General features: G+C 46.2%; 1 protein-coding gene and 1 long non-coding RNA gene across 3 annotated transcripts in view; one reads left to right on the forward strand and one right to left on the reverse strand.

Moving 5' to 3' along the window:
• The window catches only part of Cad96Ca (tyrosine kinase receptor Cad96Ca), a 124,928-nt gene that overhangs the window by 53,891 nt on the left and 45,072 nt on the right, over positions 1 to 25,965 (forward strand). For both annotated transcript variants that reach the window (XM_065451164.2, XM_065451165.2), the window contains one exon: positions 5,915 to 5,995. In XM_065451164.2, coding sequence (XP_065307236.1) covers positions 5,915 to 5,995 — 81 coding nt within the window. The remainder of the gene's footprint in view (positions 1 to 5,914; positions 5,996 to 25,965) is intronic.
• LOC135917606 (uncharacterized) lies at positions 18,545 to 25,119 on the reverse strand. The gene is made up of 3 exons (XR_011511915.1): positions 24,707 to 25,119; positions 23,475 to 23,587; positions 18,545 to 19,027 (listed from the first exon to the last, which is right to left on the reverse strand). It is a non-coding gene; the product is annotated as an uncharacterized lncRNA (long non-coding RNA).

The following is a 25,965-nucleotide window of genomic DNA, read 5'->3' on the forward strand; positions in this document are numbered from 1 at the left end:
CGTGAATACCGGAGATTCTCTTCGCTTAGAATCAGCCGTTGACAATATCGAAATGGTATGTGTTTATTTATTGCTAGCAGGAGCTGTGGCTGTGGCTCAGCGATGAAGAGTGTGCACGACGGCTGCAGAGCGTTTCCACAGAGACCGGAAGTGTTTCTTTGCTGGAAAAGCACTCTGAAGCCATATAACAAGGGGAGCATCACTCGGCTGCGCGCTCAACAGCCGAGAAATGTCTTTTTTACAACCTCGGAGTGTATGCAATAATACAGCATTAAATGACTGCTCTATGACATGGGTATCTTGCATAATTATCTTTAGTCCTGCTATATCGACATTACTCTCGACTCACATGGCTTCCTTGGTGATATGGAATCGGCAACGGATATTGAGAACGCAGAGAGTGATATTTTTTGCTGTTATGGTAAAACGTCACATGCTGTGCAGCGCGTAAGCATGACGATAGTCTAAATTTACAAACTTCATCGTCCGGACGCTGAAAGTTTGATGGACATCTTGAGTGGCAGTTTAATGCTTATACGAAGTAGATTCCTATTCGAGGTCATTATGCTGCAGCTTGTGGGCCGTGCGAGTGCCTAAGCGTGATCATAAGACAAGCATAGCACGCGTACATACCACCCCAGCAGAACACTCGAGGCGTATAAAATTGGTCAAAAAATTCTACGCTCGTGTGCTCTTTTGCATAAAGTTTACTCTCTCTCTCCCTAACGCTATTCCCTCTCTGACCATTTCATCGAATTTGGCGGTTTTCCCTGTCCTTAATTGACCCAGTTACGCACAGCCATCCTTTCAGTGCCCATGCCATAGGTTAGGAGCGGCAGAAACAGCAGAAGCAGCAGTTGCTGGAGAATATTGCCAATGATAAATAGTTGGTCATTTAAAGCACCTGGAAGTAATCAAAATGTTGTGTCGCTCTCGCGTGATATCTTTCTCACAATGTGCCTAGGTACAAAAGGTCAGTTATGCTCATTACAAAAGGGAATAAGTCAGTTGCATTGCCCTTCACAAGAAAGCGCTTATAGCTAACCTGTGTTTTACACTCAGACAGATATATTTGCGTGTTATATGGATTGACCAATTTTGGGGAATTATCTGGTACTATAAACTTCCTTTTAGTGACGTATATCTTATTTTGAGTCGCGGATCAATTCCCAGCGTGCGCGCTACGGTGCGTTGCAGCCACTAAACGGGGTAGCACATACAATTCTCTGTTCAAGATACACCTCGCTGTTGTTGAGCCGATAAATTCCTACTGATTGCTCACACTACACGACTTGTGTGAGCCCTATGATGAAATGCTAACCTAATTGCTGGGACATTCATAACATGCCTGGGATTGCCTCTCTGAACAGTGATTAGCCTTGTAGCTGAGGCCGAAGAACTCGCGTAGTTCAAGCTCTACGCGTTCAAAAGTTTTTGACATACCCTTAGACTAACAGCACAACACGATGATAATATATTGCAAGTTAATCTCCTTCGAAGATCTCAGCGAATATGCTATGCATTGCAGTCTCATCGACAGTTTCTCAGCAACGTCACTCACCTCGCCCCGACTTTCCACCTTGGTGGTTGATCATACTCGCTATGGCTCTGACGATTCTATAGGGATTAAATAACAAAATCAGCGCATCCACTAGACGCCAACTTCGTGACGCTCTTGCACATAAGTCGAGTGCAAGATAGCAGCATGTTCATACTTACTGATGGATCTACACAGAGTAGTTTCACGTCAGATTTTCATGTTCCGGTACACAATAAAACCAGAAGTCACCGTTCGTCGCACAATATGTCATCTACTTCGGCAGAGCTGTTTGGAACTCTCCAGGCTGCAATATGCATTGCTGCTGACTGTGTAATATATCCTGGCTCATATGTAGCTCTAGAGTCGTTGATTCTACGTTCTTTTTATGCTCGTTACTACTCGCTGTCATGTGTGGTTGTAAAGACATTGACCAACGCTTCACCATCGCGTAGGCTGAATTGGTGTTTCTGTAGTATGTGTGCGTGTTATATGGGAAGGGGTACCTTCACTTTTCTAATAGTGTCTTGGTCTAGTCGACTGCAATGTAGCCTGTATTCCTATTTGATAACAGTTAAGAAACAACAGAAACAATAAATCAGACGGCCTTTGCATGTTCTTCGTCCAAGAATTACAACTTCACTATAAATGTACTTTAATAGAACTGAAATGTACATTTAAGTTTTTCTGTATAAAGACAGATGCAAGCCGCGAGAATGTTCCGTATGGGATGTTGGAAACCTCGTACCGGCATGAAGAATGACACTTTTGGAGTTCATTCACAATCTATGATAACGCTAACTCTTGCGGATTCATGAAAAGTCGCTCGTGTTATCGCAATCATGAAACGATCTCACTCGACTATTTTCCGTTTCGCGCTTCGCTTGTGGTCTGACAGCGTTACGCCTACTTTACCGCCAGAATGGGTAATGAAGAACATAGTGGACAGGTGGCTCCAGTAGCGGTGTGAAAACTAGAAGGGCTGTCAGATTATATGGGGATATCTCGATACGCGCGGTGCTGCACTATGGATACATTGCTAGATCCATCTCATATATGCGAAATACGGTTGCAGTTTTGGAAATATAACAATAGGAGTCTTTTTAGATATGAAGAGAACATTCGAACCCTTAAGTCGCATTGATGTGCTTGTCAGTATGTCTGAGCTTGGTCGACGTGGCCAATTCCTCGCATGGATTTCCCTATTCTTGTTTACAGGAAGGTTTTTATACAAACCAATGAAGGGCAGATTAGCTGTGACCTCATCACGCGCGCTGCTGGGCAGTCTGCTTGTCTTTAATTCCAATCGCGCAGTGGCAGATCTACCGCGAGAACTGCCGTCTGGTCTCCAGTATTTATTCTACGCAGATGACATCAGTATAACCCCTGTTTCATGTGTGGTCATTATTAAAATCGAAATTTGCATGAAGGCCTCGATGTCATTGACAACGTCTCGAAAGAAAGAGACATGACCTTGTCTAGAACAGCAGCTAAAAAAGTTTAATCTCATTCTTCAAGAGAAAATTTTGACTGCGAAGCAACGTATAGGGCCGGTGTAATGTAAGGATTCCTTTCGTTCAATTTTACTCCTTTCTTCACATTGACCGCCATGACTGGCCGATCCTGGTGAGGACGTAGCCGGGACGCTGTTCGGACCACAGGAGAAGCGTGAAAAAGAATGAAATGGTTTAGAATAGTGACGTTATTCCGGCCCAGGCCCGAATTCAAAAAACTTTTCGTTCGTAAGCGCTTTCTGCCTTTCGCTACATAGACGTCTCTGTTAATATGTTCAACATCCCGTTTGGCTGGCACCTGTTCTTCCGAACATATTTAGCGTAAGAACATTTTTGCTAATGCGGCGTCCGATTTCTCGGAGTTTTTCTGTATCGGGAACTGACATGGGCCTTGCACGTCAGTGTTACTGAATATTCGTCAGCGCAGTTGTTCCCTCGCCAGCCCTAACAGAGAAGGGTTAAATCACCCTTGGTCTGACATCAGGTCAGGCACTTTGCCTCTCCGTCGTTTTTATCTTCCTTGCCCCTTCACTCGAAGAGCGGGATGAGTTGAACCGTAACTACCTTAGAACTTCAATAGCGGTTTGCACTTGGCCACAGCTGAAATAGGCTACTATGTAGCTTCATTGTTGCCGCGCGAGTCGTGGGTTCGGCTATATTTGTTGACACAAGATGATGCCAGCCAGTTCCGCAGTTACCGTGTGCTGCTTGGGCCAGTTCACTCTTCATGAACATAATGTTTGCCATTACAGATAGGACTGCGGTGGTCTTTCAAAGGGAATAATACCTTCTCCATATTTGTAAACAAAGACGCCAGATTGACGTCACCAGCACCTTCCTGCGTAGGCAGAAATGAACATGCTTCCAGTTGGCGCTGTGTGGGGCGTTCATTCCAGTGACATACGCTGTGTTCCTTCCCGCACTGATGTAGTGCTATTATACAGCGGTCCTTATTCTGGTAAAAATGTTTAGCGCTTCTGGGGACATATTCTGCGACGATCACTTGTGCGATACTATCGCCTTCATGTGACGTAGTGCTCAACTAGCCAGTCAGCTCATCCGATTTTGCTAAACCAGCCAATCAGCTAGCAGAATGCGTCCCCTGGTTTCGGCATAGGGTTTCATGCAATAATTACTAGAGGGAAATCTGGCGCTAGTGTCTACGGGAGCTGCAATGGAAGTGGTTGAGCCAGCATGGTAATTATGGGAAGTACACCCACGAGCAAATGTATACGGATCAGGGATTGCGCGATAAAACTGATCTTCTATTCTGCCTGTGAGTGTAACTCACAGGCAGAATAGAAGGCAGAATGCAGTCCAAAATTGGCGTTGCGAATTTTTTAGTGCACTCGTCAGTTGCCGTTTATGCCTGTTAATTAAGAGGAAATTCTTTATTTTCGGTGACCCTGTGGTTAGTATACTTTTTCCCACGGATATACATGGATTTGCCTAAACTTCGTCCTTCTGGTTTCAAGCGGCTTCGTGACTTTTTAAGCTCGTCATTTTCAACACTGTACTGCGTAAAAATAATTAAATAAACAATACTGAAATTGTCCGACGGCGGGACTCGAGCACAGGGGGTCTAGCACCGAAGCCAGATTGTGAAACCGTTGCGCTATGGAAGCATGCATCGTTACGCGATATGAAACGCCCTTATGAATTTATCGCGGGCAAGCCAGCGCCTTGAGACGCATCGTGCCATGGAGGAAGGAAAGAGATAGGAGGGAGCATTACGTCACACAGCCAGCCTTGGCAAGCGAATGCCCCGTGAAGCCCATATAGTTGCTCAGTGGTGGCTCAATGCGTGACCTCTTGCGCGGAGATCACGGAACAAGAATCGAGATTTGCTGAGACGTTTCGCTCCCAGTAGCTATGCGAGTAGTGTTTATTCGGTGCGCGCTTCTTCAGCTGCCCTGCCGTGGCTCGGCCTGCAGAGCGGGAACACTAAAACCAACCGCGCACTTTGACGTGCGATCACGTGTTGGGCCGACAGGTTTGGCTTCAGTAGCATTGCTGTATGCTCCCTCCTATTATATCTTTCCTCCATGCTTGGCGCTTTCGATTTGGCGACCTCGACAAGCTCAATCGTTGCAATTAGTAGCGACTGCGCGTGTTCGCAGGGTCTTCTGCACTTCGAAGAGTATAGATTGCTCTGAAATTTACTACAACGAAGGCATATAAAGCGTAATAAACAAATCCACAAGTATGGCTGAGTCCACAAGCACGAAGATCAGACAAATCCATGTAGTGCCCATCATTCCCATGGTGGCTCAACGATTGCAGCGCCAGAGTTCCCTCTAGTGTATTGTAGGAAACCCTATGGGTTTCGGGCGTCTTTGAAGCATGGTATCGAATGCGGAAAGAAAAGGAAAAGCGAGCACTGGCGCCATTTAAAGGTGCAACGCATGCTTCTGACACTGCATTTGAACGTTGGCCGTGGTGGACGTCTCACTGCTAAAGAAGTTCTTGTGGCAGCCACGTTGTGATATGGTCATGTGAAGGAGGTCTGTATGGCTCTGGGCTTACTAAATAACTTTACAGGCACTCAACATATGAGCAAGGTTATCGTCGCGAAGTTTGCGATCGCATTTATTTCGCTATCCGCGCAGCTGCCGATGGCAGCTTTTAGTACAAGCCCGAAGCATTCGCAAAGCCCGCCAACCAACGCATCCTCCCCGAAGTCATTTGGAAAGTGTTACCGTGTGCAAAGTTTGTTCTCACGTGTCAACGTCTTCATGTGACTTGCGATGCGCCGCCAGCAGAACTGTTGTGCAGTGTGTGACTAAACATGACTAAACTAACAAATGTACACCTTGATTGCTTCACATGAAAGCGAACTAATGAGTTTTTCTTTTTTTTGCAGGCACTGGTTTTCCTGGCCAAAATACACCGCCTGTATTCGATTTCAAACGAGAGTGGATTATCAGCGAAGACGAGGAAGTCGGTAAGTTGAAGTCGCCATTGTTTATTATGCGTGCTGGGAGCTATCGCAGGCACATACGCCCGTCTTGAGTGCCTCGATACTAACCTCTGGTCGGCATCGCGGCACTCACGAAGGAATGCAACCAGAAAACGTTGCTTCTTATCAGAGATGCTGCATATTTGGACTGTGCGTTCGTCCGGGAACGTTAAATTCCACACGAACACAGGATCTACGTGTGAGCAACTCGCCTAGAGAAAAAGAAGACAATGCGAATTAGACCTTCTGAAAAGTGCGCGATGAGCGCCTAATTTTATTGGCACGCTGCCCGGTAGCGGAATCGTTTCAGCAGCGTACGACCCTGGTAGTAAATTAGTGGAGCGGTCAAGAGCGTAAAATCTAGTCTTGCACCAAGAGGACATGCACAGGGGGCACCCTCGCACGCGTCTGCTGCTCGTACGTCCCGTGGAGAGGAGGACAGCGCTATTGGGAACGAAGTCGTAGCCGCGCGCTAACTTCAAAGCCAATCTGCTATCTTGGAGCGCGAACGCTGTTGCTCAGAGGCCCTGGGTGAACAAAGCACGAGTAAGGTCGCTATGGATACGACGCTCCAGCGGATCAACATAACGGAGCGCTCCCACACACTATGTAGCTCACATGACAGGTTGGCATTAATTTAGATATCAGTGCCATTACCGGTGCGTCGCAACGAAGGCCGCGGCGGCAGAGCGCGAGTTCCGGTTCCCGAGGGGTATGGCGCCCAGCGAGCGTAGCCGGCGCCGCCGCCGAAATCGTGCGGACCGCTCTCGTGGCTGACACGAAGCGCTCGGATCACGATCAGGACTATCTGATGACGTCAGGCCCTGGGGCGGCTTGCCATTGGTCCGCCGCGAGGGGCGCGCTGTCCCTCGTGGCGCGCCAGCCATCCATCTCTCCTCCCTCGCCGAGGTCAGAGCTGGTAGAAAGCAGAAGCCCGAAACGTCACGTTACAACGTGACTGACGAAAATAAGGCGGACTAATAAAACGTTGCCTGCTACCCGTATTGATGGCAGCGCCAAGGGATCCTCCTGCTAATGGCCGTATTGTTGAAACGTGCGCGCGGCGTCACGAACGGGGTTCCGGGAGCGCGCCGCCCGGAACGGCCGGTGTGCGGCGCTGCTGCCGGACGACCCCCTTTTGAGGATGGGGGAGCCCTTGCGACTGGCGAAACGGTAGGTTCTCCACGGCGCCGTCCAACGGTGCTTCGCGCGACGTGTGTCGCGGCGCGCAAATGCGAACCTCCCCCCGACTGCACGAACCCCTCTCCCGCCATCAGTTGCGGCGAAGCTCCGCAACGAAACAAACAAGCAAATAACACGTGTGCTTGTCAAAAGAGAGAGAGAGAGAGAAAAATATCTATGTGCCGTTACTGTTACACGAGGATTAAGAGTAACCGGGACGAAGACGCTCGTGTTTTTGTTCGCTTTTTTGTTTTATGTGTTGTGGTTTCCCCCAATTCAAGACAATGCTGGCTTGAATGTCTAGTTGCATACTGTGTATGGCGTTGGAAACTGAGTTACCCTTCGTCGCTTTCTGCTATAATTAAAAATAGCTTACAACATGAAGAAGCATGTATTCCTGAGTGACAGCTGTATTATCTCCTCATGGCGTACATAATAGAAACGTTGCTGTAAACGACACACAACTACGTGCTCCTACTCTAGGAACTAAGGACATTGATATGAAGGCGGACCTTTAGCCGTTTACTGACCTTTAGCAACCACATAACCAACGCGTCGGCTGCATACTTCTATGATGGCGCAGGTAACTTCTTGGTGGGAGGTGCTTGAAAGCAGCGGTTATGTGGAACTATGGTACATCAAGGTTCGGTTAAATATGGGTATCACCTGGTGTTGTTGGATGTGGAGTGGACACAGGACTACAGCATTTAACCAGTCGTAACGCATGCTAAGCATTCGAATGTAAGCACTAAGGCTCTATAATGCAATAATATGACTGGAAGTAAGAAATTCAACCACCGAAAACAAGTGAAAGGAAACAAAAAGGGACTGGCGCAGAACCGGACCACCTAAACCCGGCTAAGGGGCATCTAGAGTAATGCTCAACGCGCGAAGTTTTTTTATTTTGTATTTGCTGTTTATCACTGCTGAGATAGTTTCAAATGACGTTTGAACTTAAACGCAGAGTGGGAAACCCGGTCGAGTTAGGTACGAGAAGGCGGCGAGTATTTAAAACAAGGTGCCTTGAGTGTGCAGGGGGGATATTCTATAGTTCTCTATAGCGGATATTCCTTGTAGACATATCCATTTCGTCTGCTGCTGAAATTCTGATTGGCGAGGGTGCGCGTCCGAAGGAGACATGCGCCCCCAGCCAATCAGCACATCAGCAGCAGACGAAATGGTCATGTCCACTAGGTGGACATTTACAGAATTGGAACTCGACCCAGGAACTCGACCTCCATCCCAATACGGCGCGTTTTCGCCAAACGTCAATGGGGACGGACATGCTTGCGAAACTGTAAACACAAGTTCGTGTCAGAACTACCGCTACGGCTTTGTATTCACCTCAGCATACAGGCAGCCTATGTTGCGACTGCACCACAACAGTTATGCTTGTTTTGGCTTACATGCAGTACAAGGACGCAACGCCGGGAACGACGAAAGTCACGTTGGAGGAGTGCGTTTTTTTGTGTGTGTTAACTGTGTTACACATTGCGTGCATTCCCTGGATAAAACACAGGGACTCACGTTACAAATGAGTATGGTCTTTCCAAAGCTAGAGTTTACTTTCTTTGAATGTCTACAAGGTCGTGAAGTTTGCGAAGTCGTGGAGTCAGTAGGTTACTGAATAATTTTCTTGTATTTCGAAAGCGTGCAGCTATCCAGCCTTGCAACTGTGGGCAACTTTCGCAGTGACTTCATGCGAGCGCAAACTGAACGCAGCGATAGGGTTATTGTCGCAAATCTTACACAGCTATTAAACTCTCATTTTACAAAAAGTGCTCTTTCTGTAGAGAGTTGGCATCAACTGAAATGAAGTATCAAGGTTTCGCTATTACGCTTTGGTGGTGGTAACTAGAGTATTGTTACGATCGGCCAGCGGGGGTAGTGACCTTCTAGCCTCTGCTGCACCACTGCGACGAATCGCTTCGTCAAGCTAGACTGATAAAACGCAACGTTCTCCACTCTTCATGTAGATATTGTAAATAAACCCAGTATTCCTCGTTCTCGCTGAGAACATGTTCCTTCCTTGAACAACGTCCTTAGCGTGGATGAGTCGGACGACAGCATGGGCCAGCTACCCCTTTTGACATGACCGACACCAACCCTTACAGCATTCGAAAATGGTGCCCTGGGCGCAGTGCGCTATATCGCACGCGATTTATTCATTGCAATCTATACCCGCCGTGGTTGCTCAGTGGCTATGGTGTTGGACTGCTGAGCACGAGGTCGCGGGATCGAATCCCGGCCACGGCGGCCGCATTTCGATGGGGGCGAAATGCGAAAACACCCGTGTGCTTAGATTTAGGTGCACGTTAAAGAACCCCAGGTGGTCAAAATTTCCGGAGTCCTCCACTACGGCGTGCCTCATAATCAGAAAGTGGTTTTGGCACGTAAAACCCCAAATATTATTATTATTCATTGCAATCTAAAGGGGTTGCAAAAGATATACTTTGATGCGACTGGATGCTTGATATTGAAACGCTAGATCCAGAAAACTATTGCAGTGCATACAGACGAGGACGCACGAAGTCACACGAAAACACAAAAAGGGCGCTAACAAGAAATGAACTAGTGTTGTCATGCCGGTTTTTTGGTGTGACATCTTGGAAAACTATTACAGCGCATGCACGCTAGATGCGGGATGCGTGCGAGGGACTGGTCAGGGTCATAATCAATAGTCGATGTTCAATTGTGCTGGTAGAGATATTAAAAGATTATCGCGTTGAAAGAAAAATATGAGTATGTGTGTATGAATTCGTGTGTATTCGTGTGTTTGTGTGTACGTGTCTGTGCGCGTGTGTGTGGCTGACTTTAATTCGTCCAATGACCTTCACGAGTGAAAGTCTACGTAACTGAGAACATTGTGAGATAAAGAGAGAAGATAATCACGTTTTCTGCAAAGGTAAGGACATTCATGCGAGCTGGTGTGGGCACAGGAAACAGCGCAGAAAACGAGCACAATGGGAAGAAACAAGACGGAGTGCCGTCTTCTTGCTTTTTCCCTTGGTTGACCCGCATGCCGAGTTTCCTGCAAGTGTGCAACCGATTAAGGAAGGTGTCAAGCAAGGAGACAATCTCTCCAAGGCTATTCAATGCATCTTGGAACAAGTGTTCAAGTTATCAGATTGGGGAGAATTAGGTGTGAGGATCAACGGGAACATGTCAGCAGCCTGTGGCTTGCAGATAACATTGTCCTGTTCGGAAAAACTGGAGATCACTTAAAACACAGGATTGAATACCTAAACAAGCAAAATTTAATTGTAGGTTTGAGGATTAATATGCAGGAGACTAAGGTACTGTTCAACAGCACGGCGACAGAAGAAGAGTTCATGATTGATATAAAGCAATACATTTGTCTCTAAATTTCTTCCCTGTTCCATTATCAGTGTTGACCAGTGAACAGCACGCTTCGGCAATTTGTCCCGTTTCGCAAGTGCACAGAGTTCGCAGTTACGCAGGAAACGGGTTGGCGGCGGCTCGAGTGGCACCAGGAAGGGAATACAGTTGCCAATGTTCGTAGGCAGCTATATCGGAAGCGCTGACTCAAGGGTCGCCCTCACAAGGATACCAATGGACGCTTTTGAAACGTGACGAATGCGACCCAATTTTGCTGCCTTTCCAGGAATGCTAGGCGAGAGTGCGCTAGGTGGACGGCATAGCGAAACACCAAACATCTTGGTACTCGCGTTTTTTCTGGGTCCGTTTTGAGGAGGCGCTTCGCGCACCGGAGCTGTTCGCGAGAACAGGCGCTGGTCTCTTACGATGGGGAGCACATCATAGCGAAGACAGCCAGGAAAACACTATACGAAAGGAAAGCTTGGAAAATCGACCGCTTTCCTTTCTATAGATCCTAGGCATATACGTAGAGCTGAACAAAATGCTCTTAAGGCAGAAACGTGGGCTAGTTGGTGGTTATTCGTATAAGAGGACATCGTACTTCGGTGTGTATTTTTCATGTTCCTGTCCATGTCCTTTTTTACGCGCTAGTACGATGTCCCCTTATACAACGTGCTCACAGGGGGTGTAAATTTTGTCTCAGCATTTTCGCATAGTCACACTGTGTGAATGAAAACATAGAAGCCTGACATGAGATGTGCACACACCACTACTAAATTGTACGTCCGGCTGCGCAACATCAGGCTGCTCTGGCATTTGCTTCGGTTAAGCTCTTGCACGTAGCCGTACGTCAAACAAGCGCCCCACATTGCACTTCGCACTAGTTTTTTGAGAAACAGAGTGTGACTGTTGTCTTTCTGTGCCCACTGGCGTAAATGCACGAATTGCGCGATAGTCACACACACACTAGTCTCCATAAGCCGAGAACAGTGTTGCCTGCTGCCCCAGAAAGCTTCCTCGCATGCATGTATTGGGCAGTTCAGTTTGCTCAGAAAATGTTTGGTCAGCACTCAGTTGACGCACGCACGCACGCACGCACGCACGCACGCACGCACGCACGCACGCACGCACGCACGCACGCACGCACGCACACACACACACACACAAACACACACACACCTACGTATCATATAGCTTTGAACGTGGAAGCCGGAAGCCTCGCAAAGCCTTTGCAAACAGTGGAAAGGTATATTGCAGTTTGGTTCTAAACGAGGCGAGAGAGAGGGAAGAAAATCACTGAAGGGACAGCAGCTATACAAGCCCACTGTTGCAGGTATTTCAAACGGATTAACTCATAGTTCGCTTACTACTGAGCCATGTTATTTCATGCCGTTAGTGTAGCTTCTGTTAGCTGCTTCCTCCCGATCAGTGCCTGTGTAGTTACACCGGATGTATTTCTATATTTTTTAGTGACCGCTTTTGACGAACGCAGAAATGTGTTCGGTAAGCCATTGTAAAATCGGAATTGGGGGCTCCTTCGTCGCTTCAAATGTGTCGACGGTTATGTACTTCAAATAAACTACTTTGAAATTACCTTATAATTTACACTTTCTTTTTTTTGTTTGCTTTCGAAGACAGCGAGGTGTTTTTCTTGACAGCTTGCTTATCATTTGAATAAAGCAAGTGACGTGGCATCAGGGTATCGGCCTGTCATCTCTTGCTGCTGCAACTTAAAAAACTTAATGCTGATACTGCCTTTCATGATTTGCCAACTTAGCCAATCTGCGAACATCTATCGGAGTTCCGGCTGCTGCCTTTTGGATGTGTCACTACACTTCTGTCTCAAATGGCGAATGTACTTGTGGAGAAAATTCATCGCTATGGTCGCAGCTGGGCGCACGACAGCTTTGAAGCCCACCTTCTCAGAAAGAGTGGATGAGGCCTTATGCTTTGCATATATGAACTCAAGAACTGCTTCCATTGCATGTGCTACGTATAGATGTAGCTTCAACTGCTTAGCTTAGCTAAAGAAAAATTAAAGGGTCTCTTAAGATCCCTCTTAAGAGGTGAATGGCGAAAGCCTACTCTTCCTCCTCTTACAACTCATTAGTACAAGTCATTATTAGTCATTATTAGTCATTAGTTGTCATTTTAACCTCTACCAATTTCTATTATAACGTTATCATTCACTAATTGTCACTATCAATCTTTTCACTCTTTAATCTGTCTTCATATGGCGTGATGACGCTTCGGCGGACGCTCCGGCGGTCAGGTCTGCTAACACAAACTTCACCATGAGTCCAGAAAGGCTTTAGGCTAAAGTACTGCGAACAGCAACTAGATGAGCCTCCGAATCATCTATGTGATTAGAAACTGCCTCGTCATCTTGAGAAGGAATGTGCGGTACTATTGGAAAAACTTGAGAAAACTCCACTGCCACGAACTCCTGGGAGTTCCTGGGCAAGGGCAAGAGGTTCCACTTCAATTTGAAGAAGCATGCTGTTTGCATGACATCCACTAGCAAGCATAATATGCAAGGCACGTCCAGTTAATGGGTTAAGTAATGTCCTTTACTGAGTTCGCCCTTACTCCTGGCACTCTCTGGTTTGTGCATTTGCTTCAAGACCCGTGCATCTGGCACATTGTGTCTGGACTACAATGCGATCCCCAGTGGAGCAAAAGTTGAGCGTGACGTAGTGCACGTGCACCAACGTTGCAGACACCACATCTCGATCGACACCGTGGCACGGTGCGTGATGCGAGCCCAACAGAAAATTGTCCGCGCCCAATGTAAGCATCATTCGTTCACTTGCGCAAATCGGCCGCGGCATAGTGATTAGAATGCTTGCACTCAGAATGCATAGGTGTTGGTTTGATCTGAGCGCCTGCCCAGGGTTGCTATGTAGGATGCCTTGAATTTCTCGGTCGCCTGAGTTTGCTCGACGACGGTCAGTGAACAAAGATAATGAAGAACGCGTGAAAGCAGCAGACGATAAAATGTCGAGATAAAGCCACGCATGTCAATGCGAGCGCACCCTACGCACGCCGCTTCCTGGTTTCGAGAACAGAATACTGGACAATGTTACGCGCCAGCGCCGCGTATTGCTGTCAACTCAATATCGCAATGCGGTTACCGTATCGCTATCTCTTTACACACTCGACGCAAGCCGCTTGCCACACCTTTCTAGGGCGCATCGCGGGTGCGTCTCCTCTTTCGGGCATTATCTGTTTATCCACCGTCGAATACGAACAGTGCAGACGTGGTGCACAGGGCGTGTTCTGGCAATTTTTTTTTTCAGTGATACGAATTTAAAGGGGAGAGGAGCAAAGGAAAGTTAGAGAAGCACTCAAATGCACTCAAATAATATACTCATAATATACTAATATAATATACTAATATAATAAATAATATACTAATAAATATACTCAAATAAGTTAAAAGTAATCGTAATCGTAATCGCAATCAGTGTATTTGAGTGCTTCTCTAACTTTCAATAGGATAGACAGTTGGGCGAGTTGTATGCTCCTTTCTGTGTCCGTGTTCACTTCGCGCTACAAGGTAATATCTCTGATTTTCCTTTGCTCCTCTCCTCTTTAAATTCGTATCATTGAAAAAAAAATTGCCAGAACACGCCCTGTGCATCTGCTGGCATTTAGCCCCGGAAGATTCCAGCCCGAATACACGACGATGATCTGCCAACAATAGCTAGCGAAAGAATGTTCGAGACATCAGTGACAGAACGCATACGACGTTAAGAAAGGCGCTTGAAACGAACGGCATCCAGCCCGCTGTCTTCGCTACCGCTGGTCACCGACGCGCGATCGTAAACCAGCGGACGGCGTCTTTCGGCATGCTGCACGAGCCCTTCCTGTAGAAACCGCCGCCAGGCGACGTACAGCTCGAGAGCCGTTAATGCGGCGCGCGCGCGTCGCCGTGGCGCGGGAGCCAGCGGCGCCGACTTGGCAAGGGTCGTCACGCGCTGCCGCCGTCACGCGGCCCGTCACGTTGCCGGACACGGCGGCGGCCAAGGCCCCCAAGCGGCGGCATCAACCAGGACACCGCGATGACCGAATCTTGCACGGTTCCTCAAGCGCTGCTTGGCGGCGCGTGCTGGCGTACACGCCGTGCACGCGAGCGAGCCGTTTCCGCGTGCGCTGGACGGCAGCACCGCCGGCAGCCCCAAATCTGCCGTAGCGTAGGAGCCGGTCACGACCCGGGCGTCCAGGGGGAGAAAGAAACCGCCCGGTGAGCAGGGCGGCGCTGCGGGGCTGCTGCTCAGGTAGCCCGCCGGCCGGACGACGCGCTGCTGCCGCCAATGGCGGCGGCGCGAGACAAAGAGAGCCGCCGCGGCTCGTGGCCACTTTCTTCGGCGCGCGCCGCGCGGGCGTTGCGGCCGTTCTCTCCCCGCGCTCTGGGTCGTCGCGGGGCCTTTCGGGCCGCTAATGTTTACCGCGTCGAGTTTGTTCGGTTACGCATTTGGCGCACGGAGGCGAACAGGGCCGCCGGTCGCATCACTGCTGACCTGCTGACCCCGAAGCACGGCTATCGACGACCCAATGGCGGGCATAAAGCGCTGCGCTCGACACCGTTCGCCGAGAATGCGCAGGCGGCAGAGTATGGGCTTCGTGCGGTATGGAACTCGGCAGCGCTGTCGTTAGCCGACTACCTCCTTGTGATGTCCGTGTGAGGCAGAATAAAGATAACTCTGCCAGCGAATGTAGAATCCGAATTTATTGCACATGGATAAAGGGATGATATATGGAGTCTATATCCGCAAGTTAGTGGAGGCCTGCCAATGATGTTCGTGAATTCACTGATACCCTGATGCTCATGAATTTAGATTTCATTCATACCAAGCTCGTGATGCATTCCTTCTTTCATAATCTGAAAGTGGTTTTGGCACGTAAAATCCCATAATTTAATTTTTTTAGCTCGTTCCTTCTTCATTATGTGCCAACATGCCTGCAAGCTAAGTCTGCTCCTATAGTTTGCTTACATGTTGGCACCCCATTGTCCCTCATTCATCCTTTGACTTTTCCTGTCCGTCTCCTTTCCTTTTATTCCACCGGTTGTTAGCAAGCCAGTTTCCTTCTCCTCCAGTGAACTTTGACATCCGCCCTGTTGTGAATTCTTTTCCTGCCTCTTTCTCATTCAGCCTGGCTGAATATGTGCTTACGCCAGATATACGTGTTTCGTGATGTTAAGATCGTACATGTTTAGCAAGGAGTAATGCTGGTCAGGCAAAATATTTTGAGTCTAAGAAGATACGGTGCAATCCGCTCATGGTATACGATGATGACCACGAAACTAGCAAACCCCGTAGGTATAATCAGTTATTTTTGCATCTGGACTGACCTCAAATCTGCCGCTCTGGAACATTATAGCGCTGCCCTTCGTTTTATGCTTCCCTGCATTTTCGCAGTTTTGATATGGTTCAGCGTCCAAGCAACTTACCTACTAAGCTATTCAGTGCTCTTAAATTATTATTTACAACAGTACGTGAAGCAAATCTTATTTTTGGGCAAAGCAATGAAACCTTGCTGTAGAGAGACTCGGCCACGTATTGATATTGGTCCTGAGTACAGCGAGACAAAAGATTCTTCCCTTGTCAGCCTCACATATTTAGTAAGCATAGCTTTCGCCTGAGCGTTGGTGAAAAGCAGAGGATGCGCTGGTGCCGACTAAGCCAGGGCTAGCGCTCGCTGGTTCCTACATCCCGAAAGCTCTCCACCTGGGCAGGTATAGTGGTTGTGAGCCTCACCAGCAGAGCATGAATGAGAAAATGAGGCCATACAGCTACCAGATGCCTTGATTAGAATCATTTTTCGCCGTATTCTGATTGGAGAAACGCGTTGATCTTTTACGCACCAAATTAAAATATTGAAGCGTAATTTTGCACTCGAAATCTGAAAATTTATTTTCTAAAGAAAACCACGTTTTTTTGTTTACCCGCATCTCACCTTAAAGCTTGCCGAAACCCCTTGAACACAGTTTCACTCACGCCGTTCAATTGCACACAACTTGAGCTAGACATGCGAAGAAAACGAATACTAGCTTGTTCATTGTGCGCACATGCATGCATGCATGCGCGCGATAATGATAGGCCGGCACATCTTCCTTGGCTCGCGTAAAAGAGCTGACCCTATTCACAGGATTACATTTTTTTTTAATACTTAGCTTCGCCAAAACTACGGAGGGGCCTAAAATACTTAGCAGTACGCGGAAGAATGAGCAGTTAGTGAACACGAACAGCCTTTGCGCAGAACCAACATTTCAACAATGACACTTGTCCCCTTCTCGAAACGTTGACTCTGGGCTGAGACTTGCCTTCTCCAACCACAGTTTATCAATTCGAATATCCATTTATCTTGGTCTTGTTTCTAGAATGATTGAACGGATCGGTTCTTTTCTTTCTCTTTCTTTCTTTCTTTCTTTCTTTCTTTCTTTCTTTCTTGTTATCTTACTAATATTATATTCGTTGCCGTTACATGACATTGCAGTGCTCTCATGGCTTCGGAATTGCTGCACTTTTGAGCTACATTATGTGCGCGTAACTTCATTTTTTTTTCATCGTAATCCGTGATCGTTCGTTTCCTTCCCACATTTCGCTCTTCCTGGGTGGAGGGAACTCGACGGTACAGACCTCTGGTGCCTTAACAAGCTATCCCTGGCGCCTTCAGTATTTCGCACAGCACTTACCCTTCTTAATTCAAACAACGCTGCCTCTCGCGTTTTGATCTCCGCATCTGAAATTCCCTTCAACTCTCGGGACGCTTTTCCCCAGTCTTCACAGTCCTTCTTCTTTGCTCTGTCTAATGTCAGCACCATGGGAATGGGATTGTCCGGAAATTTCCTTCACTGATACCGCCGCCATTCTCTTCTCGCCCCTTCACGCATCCTGCCACATCTATTGGAAGTCACAAGGGTGGGCTATGATAACCAAAACGGCATGTGTAATAAAGGCACTACGACTCCCGTGTTATGGATCGAACCCCCGCAGTGTCAGGTTACGCAAGTATTTTCAAGAAATCAGTTAAGATAAGCAGGCCGAAGAATGAAAAAAATCGGCAGAATCCATCTCACGATGACTGTCGATGGTAATGCGCTTAGCATTGAAGCAATATAGCGACACGACGCATTGTCACCATCGAACCGCCTAAAATACGAAGCGTGTACTGCAGTGGAGCGCTCTGCGCCTACTACTAGCGGCGCCGTCGCGAAGCCTGCGCGTGTCCTCCGAAATGCGCGGGGCTGAGAAGCGCATCATGCGGCAGCCTTTCTCGTTTCTTTTTTTTTTCACGCTGCGCCATCTTGAGGCGCTGCCGAGAAGTTCCCGCATGGCCTCCGAGACGCTGGTAATTGTGCGAACGCTGAGAATTGTTCCTTCCTTGACCACACACCCGGTGGCACACACTCAGTGACCCAAGTTGGTGAGAGGTTCATTGAAGCGTGGCACATACCCAGTGGGTTCACTGGGCAGCTCGCTAATGCGATGCCATGACAGACACGTTCACTGTAAAGCGACACGTACCCAGTGCCTTTGTGGCGCAGCTTACGAAAGCATCGGGATGTTGCCCTTGAGGAACCCGTGTAAAGTGGGTTCGATTCTGCGCAGCACGGGATGTTATATATATATATATATATATATATATATATATATATATATATATATATATATATCATGTCTGCACCAAAGAGGTGAATTGAAGAGTGGCACATGGTACACAGTACCACTTACCCAGTGAATAAAGTTGGTGCGACGGTTCCTTTCGAACCCTGTTCCCTCAGTGCAGCACACTGTAAAATAATTTACACCCCTAAGGGTTTTTTTCGGTGTCTATAACTAACCCCCTAGCACCCTTGAAAAAGCTGGGTTTTATAGGGAATTACACCCTTATGATGGTTATTCTATATTCCAATAACACCCTATCCCTTGAGGGTGTTTTGAACAACATATTACCCTTCGACCCATGGGGTGTAAGGGTGTAATCAGGAATATATTACCCCTTCACCTATCGGGTGTAATGAGCAATATAATAGCCCTTGAAGTACGGCATGTGGAAGCGGGTACATATGCACTTCATTGTTTGTTTCTAAGTCTACAGTTAGGCTAGCACACAGAAATGTTATGTATGGTGTGCATACAATAGGTAATGTGTTTACAAACGCACTGCATAGCAACTTTGAGAGAAAACACATTATCACTTGTGAGTGTTCTGCGTGAAATGGTCCCATTTATCACAGATACAGAGTGACTGCATGGAGGGTCATTTATTCTAGCCTCCTGTACAATATTTTGAGCTTGCACTATGCCTTGTGGTGACAAGTCTTGCGGCCGTTCTACATTGAAGAACAGTCTCATTCAAACCAAAGTTCCAGGGCACAGGCGAGGATGATGATGCCTTTTTGTAGCTCTATTCCAATGTCCTAAGGCGAGCCATCATAGATGAAGCCATTTCTTCATTGATCACTGTAGCCATCTGCTTCTTTTCTACCTGCAAAATGATTTGTTGCAATTTAATGTCAGGAAAAGTACACGAAACATGACTAGCAGCGCTTCCCTGCATCATTCACTTTAATATTTCAAGATCACATGAAGAGCAGGTTAAAGAAAACAAGCACAGATAGTGCTTACTTCCAGGAAATCGTTATTTCGAAAGAATAAGGCATTTAATCTGCCACATCATGAATGTAGGAGAGACAGGCTACACAACTATATGAGGGCAATTCAGAAATTATTGCCTCCAAGCCCACTACTTTGCCAATATTACAGCAAACATTTTGAACTTTTTATCATTGATGCACTTATGCTTAAGCTATTGAATGTCACTTGCCTCGCCTTCCTATCTCTTCTCGTTCCAGAGTAATCGAGCAATTCATGGCATCCAGTGGTGACATCCAGTTGAAACAACAGGCTGTAATTGAATTTCTGACTGTGGAAGGTTGTGCGCATATCAACATTCATGGCCATTTGACTGCAGTTTACAGGAATGCCTGTGTTGACGTCAGCACTGTGCAGAGGTGGGCAAGGACTGTGAAAGACCAAAATCCTACCACATCAAATCTCCCGGATCAGCACCAAAATGGATGGCCCACAATGGCTTCTGATGAGGGTCATGAACATCAGCAGATGAGTTGACTCGGTGAAATCGCAGGATCAAGCAACACCAGATTGCAACACTCGCCATTTCCATTGCCTCAGTGAACCACATCATTAAAGACCTGCGTTACAAGAAGACTTGCACTTGTAGGGTGTCACGGTAACTGACGACTGACATGAAAAAGTCGAAGCATAGCCAACAAGTTCAATTCTTGTAACCCAGGAGGTTTTTAATTATGTGGTTCACTGAACCAATGGAAATAGCGAGTGTTGCTGCAATCTGGTGTTGCTTGATCCTACGATTGACCCGATTCAACTCGTCTGCCTGATGTTGATGATCCTCATAAGAAGCCATTGTGGGCTGTCCAGTTCGGTGCTGATCCTGGACATTTGATGCGGCTGGATTTTGATGTTTCTCAGTACTTGCCCACCTACGCACAGTGCTGATTTCAACACAGGCATCCCCGTAAACTGCTTTCAGATGGCAATGAATGTTGAAGGGCGCAGAACCATCCGCAGTGAGAAATTCAATTACAGCCCACTGTTTCAACCGGACATCACCACTGGATGCCATGCATTGCTCGATTACTTTGGAACGTGAAGAGATACGAAGATGGGGCAAGTGACATTCTATAGCTTAAACATCAGTGCATTAATGATAAAGAGCCAAAATGTTTTCAGTACTACTGGTAAAGTAGTGGGTTGTGCATCAGTGCACAACCCACTTTTGTGTTTCAGTGCATAAAAGTACATTTTGTTAAAAAAGTAAGTGGTACAACAGTGCATTTTTCCGGCAAGTTTGATGGTGCATATCTCCAAACTGACGCCATTCTGGAAATCAATTGCAAGTAGATACACCTTGTAATCTCACTGGCTATGATTCGTAAATTACAATATGTGCCCCAGATATGTGGTGGCGCTGGCAAACGCTCCCAGCGTTCTACTAGGAAGCATAAATGCCCAAGAAAGTGATGGGGAAACGGCGCCCGCAGTAGCTCAATTGGTAAAGCATCTAACGCGTAATGCAAAGACGTGGGTGCGTTCCCCACCTGCAGCAAGCTGTTTTTTCATCCACTTTCATTTCCATTAACTTATCATTTCTTTATTTCATTTGTTAATCACAAGTAATTTACCCTAACTTGTCCTTGGTGTCAGTGTTTGCTGGCTTCTTAGGATATGATTAATAAACATCGGGTTTCTTGGTTAAGCCCCTTTCTTTTCGGTTATATTAGCTATAATGTAATTCATTCGAAAGATAATTTTTTTAATTAGTTTAATATGTTTCGATTTCTTGTGCTAGATATATCTGCGTGTTTGAATATTCCTGCTCAAGGACTAGAATTATGCCATATGCAACAGGACTATATTTAAAAATTCCACAAGACTGAAAATCATCACCCTGCATAAAAACAGCGTGAATTTAAAAACAAGCTTCAGTGAACCTTATTGAATCAGCAAATGGCCAGTGTAACTAGTCCGATCATCCTGGAAATCTTTTGTAGCTTATAAGCATAGTGAATTTCAATTCCACATTTAGGAGTGCAAATTTTTCTAGAAGTCAGCTTTTTCTTTTTAACAGCTAGCATCCCTGCCAGTTTGCTTAAACATAATGTTGCATGACTTGAACAGTACTGCACAATCACTTTTTTCTGCTCACAGTGTCTAGTGATGTGTCTTTAGCAGCTGAGATAATTAATGTTCATGCAGATAAACATCAGAAAACATTGCAATAACTGCCAAGAAAATGCAATCATGCGTTTTGTTTACAAAAGAGCATGTGCTCTACCTTCTGCCAGGTTTGTTTTCCGTGTCAGGCTAGAACGGAACTTGCACAAGAGGCACCTTTTGCATCCATGAAGATATTTTATGAGGTTATGGTGGTGTCGAAACATGACATCAACCATAACACTTTAAACTATTTTATGAAACAGGTATTTGTACAAAGATAGAAAAGGCACCAATTTTGAATTTATCACATTTGGTTTAGAGTACCATAGTATAAATGGCTCAACTAGTACAGGTACGCAAACGGGCTAGTTGGTATTGGTCGATGACGTTAGACAATGTGTACTCGACAAAGGATGGAGAAAGAGGCGATAGCATTTGTTTCATTTCTCGCCACTTTTGACGTCCCTTGTACAAGTCTGCGCTGTCTGTCGAACATCATGGATCAACTAGTACAGCCTGAAAAAAATATGTCATGAAAGAAAACTTGACTTTCAACCTCGACAATTCTGCCTGTTAGGTATTATGGTTTCTTTAGAACTTATTTCTTTATACAAAGTCAGACCCATCAAGTAAAGCTTACTGAGAAAGAAATGAAGAACAACGTCAACACCTCTCAAGGCACATGCATCAAAGGAGTCAGAGCATCATACACATTACCTTTAGGTGCAAGAGTATTCTCTTTCTTAGGCAAACTACAATTCTAGTTTCTTAAAGCCTATATATTTATTTGCCACAGCTATGGGAAAATCACAAGGTGGAAAAGATGTGTTGGTGCAATTTCAACTATTATGTACAACAGCAAAAGGTAAAGCACAGGAAGTCTCACTGCTCCTCTGTCTAAATGACATTCAGTTTCATTTGTCATGTCCACTCCTATCCTGATGGCAGCAGAAACAGGAAGACAGCAGCGTGGTTCAGAAAGTAGATGAAGGAGCTGATATCCTAGCTGACATAAAGAGTAAAAAAAGGGAGCTGGTCAGGCCATGTAGTGCAGACGTGAGACATCATTAACTAGCGCGAAAAAGACAACGGACGACAGCTAGAAGCACACAGGACAGAACTCTAGGCTTCAACTGAAATTTTGGCTACACAGAAACATAGTATTCAGGGGATGCGACCTCAACGCATGGAAGCAACATTTATCTTTCCTTTTCCCTGCCTGACACAGGAGGTATTGGAGCCAATCGATGGGCAGGTTCAGTTCGAGATACGAACACTCTTTTTTGGCGAGAGCAAGGGAAGGAGTGCTTACACACTTATCACCCGCTTTTCGATGCAAAGTGCTTCGAATATTTTCATGTCGACCTGCCTCTAGAGCCGCGTGGGCAGATGAGTGCTTTGAAACTGCTCAGTGCATGAGCACTTACAGCAATGATTGGCCAGATGGCCACCAGCCATGACAGCTGCCCTATCTTTGTTCCCCCAAGCGGTCGTGTAAACACCGACCTGTTTGGCTTGAGGACACATAGGGCAGCTTTGAGTGCCTTGGTGGCTGGTGGCCAATCATCGCCATACGTGCTCATGCACCGAGCAGTTTCAAAGCAATCGTGTGCTCAGGCAGCTCCAGAAGCAGGTACATAGGGAAATATACGAACCACTTTGCATCAAAAAAGTGGGGAATAGGTGTGTAAGCACCCATCTCTGGCTCTTACCAAGAATGTTCGTAAGTGAAATTAACCTGTTCATAAATTTGTTCCGATAGCTCCTGTGTTGTTTCTGTCCGTCGACATTCTGTGCATTCCATGTTTCTGTGTAGCAAAAATTTCAGATGAAGTCTAGACTTCTTTCTTATGTGCTTCTTGATGTTGTCTTTTTCACGCTAGTTATTGATGTCTCAAGTCTGCAATGAGCACCAACTAGCCCAAGTGCCTTCTTCAACCATGTAATGCATAGGGCAGATAACCGGTGGCACATTCGAGTTACAGAATGGATGCCAAGAGAAGAGAAGGGTAGTCAAGGGCGGTAGAGAAGTAGACTACGATGAAGTCAAAAAATTTTGCAGGCTTCACTTCGAATCAGCTAGCGCAAGACAGGGGTAATTGGAGCTCACTGGGGGAGGTCTTCATCCTCCGGTGAAAAAACTATGTAGGCCAATTGTGATGAAAAAAGTATACCTGTCGGGTCAGACGTCTTCACTGTCTTTTCAGCAACGTGTAGGCCCAAGACAGCCAGTCGGTTGCCATGCAATTGCTTCATGCTGACTGCAATTGCTTCATGCTGACTACAACTGCATGGGCACAAGAAAACAACCCAGCATTAATACCATTCGAGATTGACGACTCAATAAAAGAACCTCTCAAAACTGCAAATACAATTAAGCATTTACCAGCTTAATAAATACATATATAAAGGCCAAGAATAGTTACAATAACCATACACTTTATAACTAGACATTAAAATAAGGTAGTGAAGCGTACAATAACCGTAGGACGCTAAGTGCAATTCATTTCAGAAATACTGTTGACAACTTACAGGACGCCTTAGGCAGGGTTCAGTCACACAACAAGAAAACAAATAGTAGTAATAATAAGCACGCCTGCGTGAAACCAAGAAACGAGTACAAGGACGAGAAAAAAATTGATTAGGCTCGGTGTGCTTATTTATACAAAAAGATAAATTTATAAACAAATAGCGCAACCACGCATTCATCCGCAACAGCACGACAGCTTCTATAACAAACGAGCACAACTTAAAGCGATTGGTAAGTACATAGCCGGGACGGTCGTGGTTCTTTTGTTTTGCATTAGTTCTAGTCATGAAACCACAAGCATTGCAAGCTGCCTGCGCCATTACCTGCCACGGGACCTCCGACAAAAAAAAATAATAAATAATAACAATTGAGTGAAAGTACACAAGCGACATTTAATACGGTTGTCACACTGCACACTTTTGGCCGCGATCGATCCTGACTGGAATGGAATTTCTGGACGCGTTTGGCCTCGTTGCACAATCGGTGGACGGGAGCCAATCGCGGTCGAAAATTTCGATCCAGAACGCGCTCAATCGTGCTCGAAAGTGGCCGTGTGACCCCGGTATAAGTCCGCGCCCGTCTTTGGTAACAGAAAGAACGAATTAGTCAAACCAAAGTATTATTTCCCTGCCTGCGCCGAATACTGACGCGTAGCAGTACTTAATTCTCTACAACTCTAGTTGAGGACACGTGAACAATGAAACATTCATTTTTTTTTTCTTTTTCACATTCGGTGCCCATAGGCTACGCCTGGAGTACATATACTACACTCGCATCCAACACACCTTGCGCTGTCCTCTAAATAAATTACGCGAAAATTACTACCACAATGACGCACCATAAAAAACGCGACGCTGAACATGGCTACGTACGTACCTTTTATATGAGCAGTTCATGCGCCTTGCAAAAGGCCCTCGGTTTGAAGGCGGAGCGCCGTCACGATCTGTACTCTGGGCACGCCGTTTCATTTACGTAGTGGATGGACCATGTTGACGATGCATTCCGCCGAAAAACAAAACGTCCACTTCATCACTGTTCAGGCCGAATGGAAGATGTTTTCTCCTTCGCCACGAATGACGGCCGTCGTAGGCGTAGTAAACACACTGTCACAAAGAAACACCGATGTCGTAGGCCGCTGGTGCCCTTCTTTCTGACGCATAATCGCGTCGCCTTCACTCCGGACGCTCACTTCGCGTCGATGAGCGCAAAAGTACACGAAAACAAGGAGGTGGTACAACCTAAACGCAGCAAAAAACAATCTAATTACTCACAACTTCAAGAATGTCACGGAGAACACACACATGTGCTCCCAGCGGCCCGCCGCGAGACGCAGGAAATGACGTAGCGGCGATAGCGGCGACACCCGTCGGGGGAAGTTATTTCAATTTCGGTTTCGTTTTCAAGGCATAAAAACAAATATTCTTTTAAACTATGTGTGTGTATTACTTTCAAAACTATTTATTTTACGCTACCTCTAAGCCATTTTCTGTGTTTACGGGTAGTTTCACTGGAAATTTATTTCCAGAAACATGGCCTGATATCAAATCAAATGGGGCAAAGGTGGGCTGGTAACTGCGTGTAAGTGAATTTATTTGTCGATGCTTTCTTTTTTGTTTGTTTGCTTGGACGTTCATTTGTAAAGAGACGTGGCCCTTCCTGATTGTATAAGATACAGAGGTACTTGCGAGTCTGTCTTTTCTTTTATGCACAGAAAAACAGAGAGAGAAAAAAAGCTTTAATTGGCATTTTCAAGAAGTTCACAATGCTCATATTTCTGAACTGGAGTGCTCACTCAAATTTTAAATAGCTTGGATTAACGGCAGATATAAAAGTACTTGCATAATAGCTTTCTAAACGTATAGGCGACACCACGAAATTTCACATGTGCAGAATTACACGAAAACCTTAAGTTTCCAAGTACGAAAAGTCTTTCTTTGCCTGCTGTCGTGAAAGTGCAACCGAAGCGAATCCAGATCTCGGGTTTTTTTTTCTTTGTTTTTATGAGCGGGTGAGCGAGTGGGGCCTATGACCGCTCAAAAGAAAGAACAAATATAACAACGATTCCCCTCTGGTGGACAGCACCATGAGTTGTCGTTGTCATAATCTGATGTCGGTCTTTGTCTTACTGCAGTTGC

This window comes from Dermacentor albipictus, chromosome 1 (genome assembly GCF_038994185.2).
Source record: "Dermacentor albipictus isolate Rhodes 1998 colony chromosome 1, USDA_Dalb.pri_finalv2, whole genome shotgun sequence".
NCBI lineage: Eukaryota > Metazoa > Arthropoda > Arachnida > Ixodida > Ixodidae > Dermacentor > Dermacentor albipictus.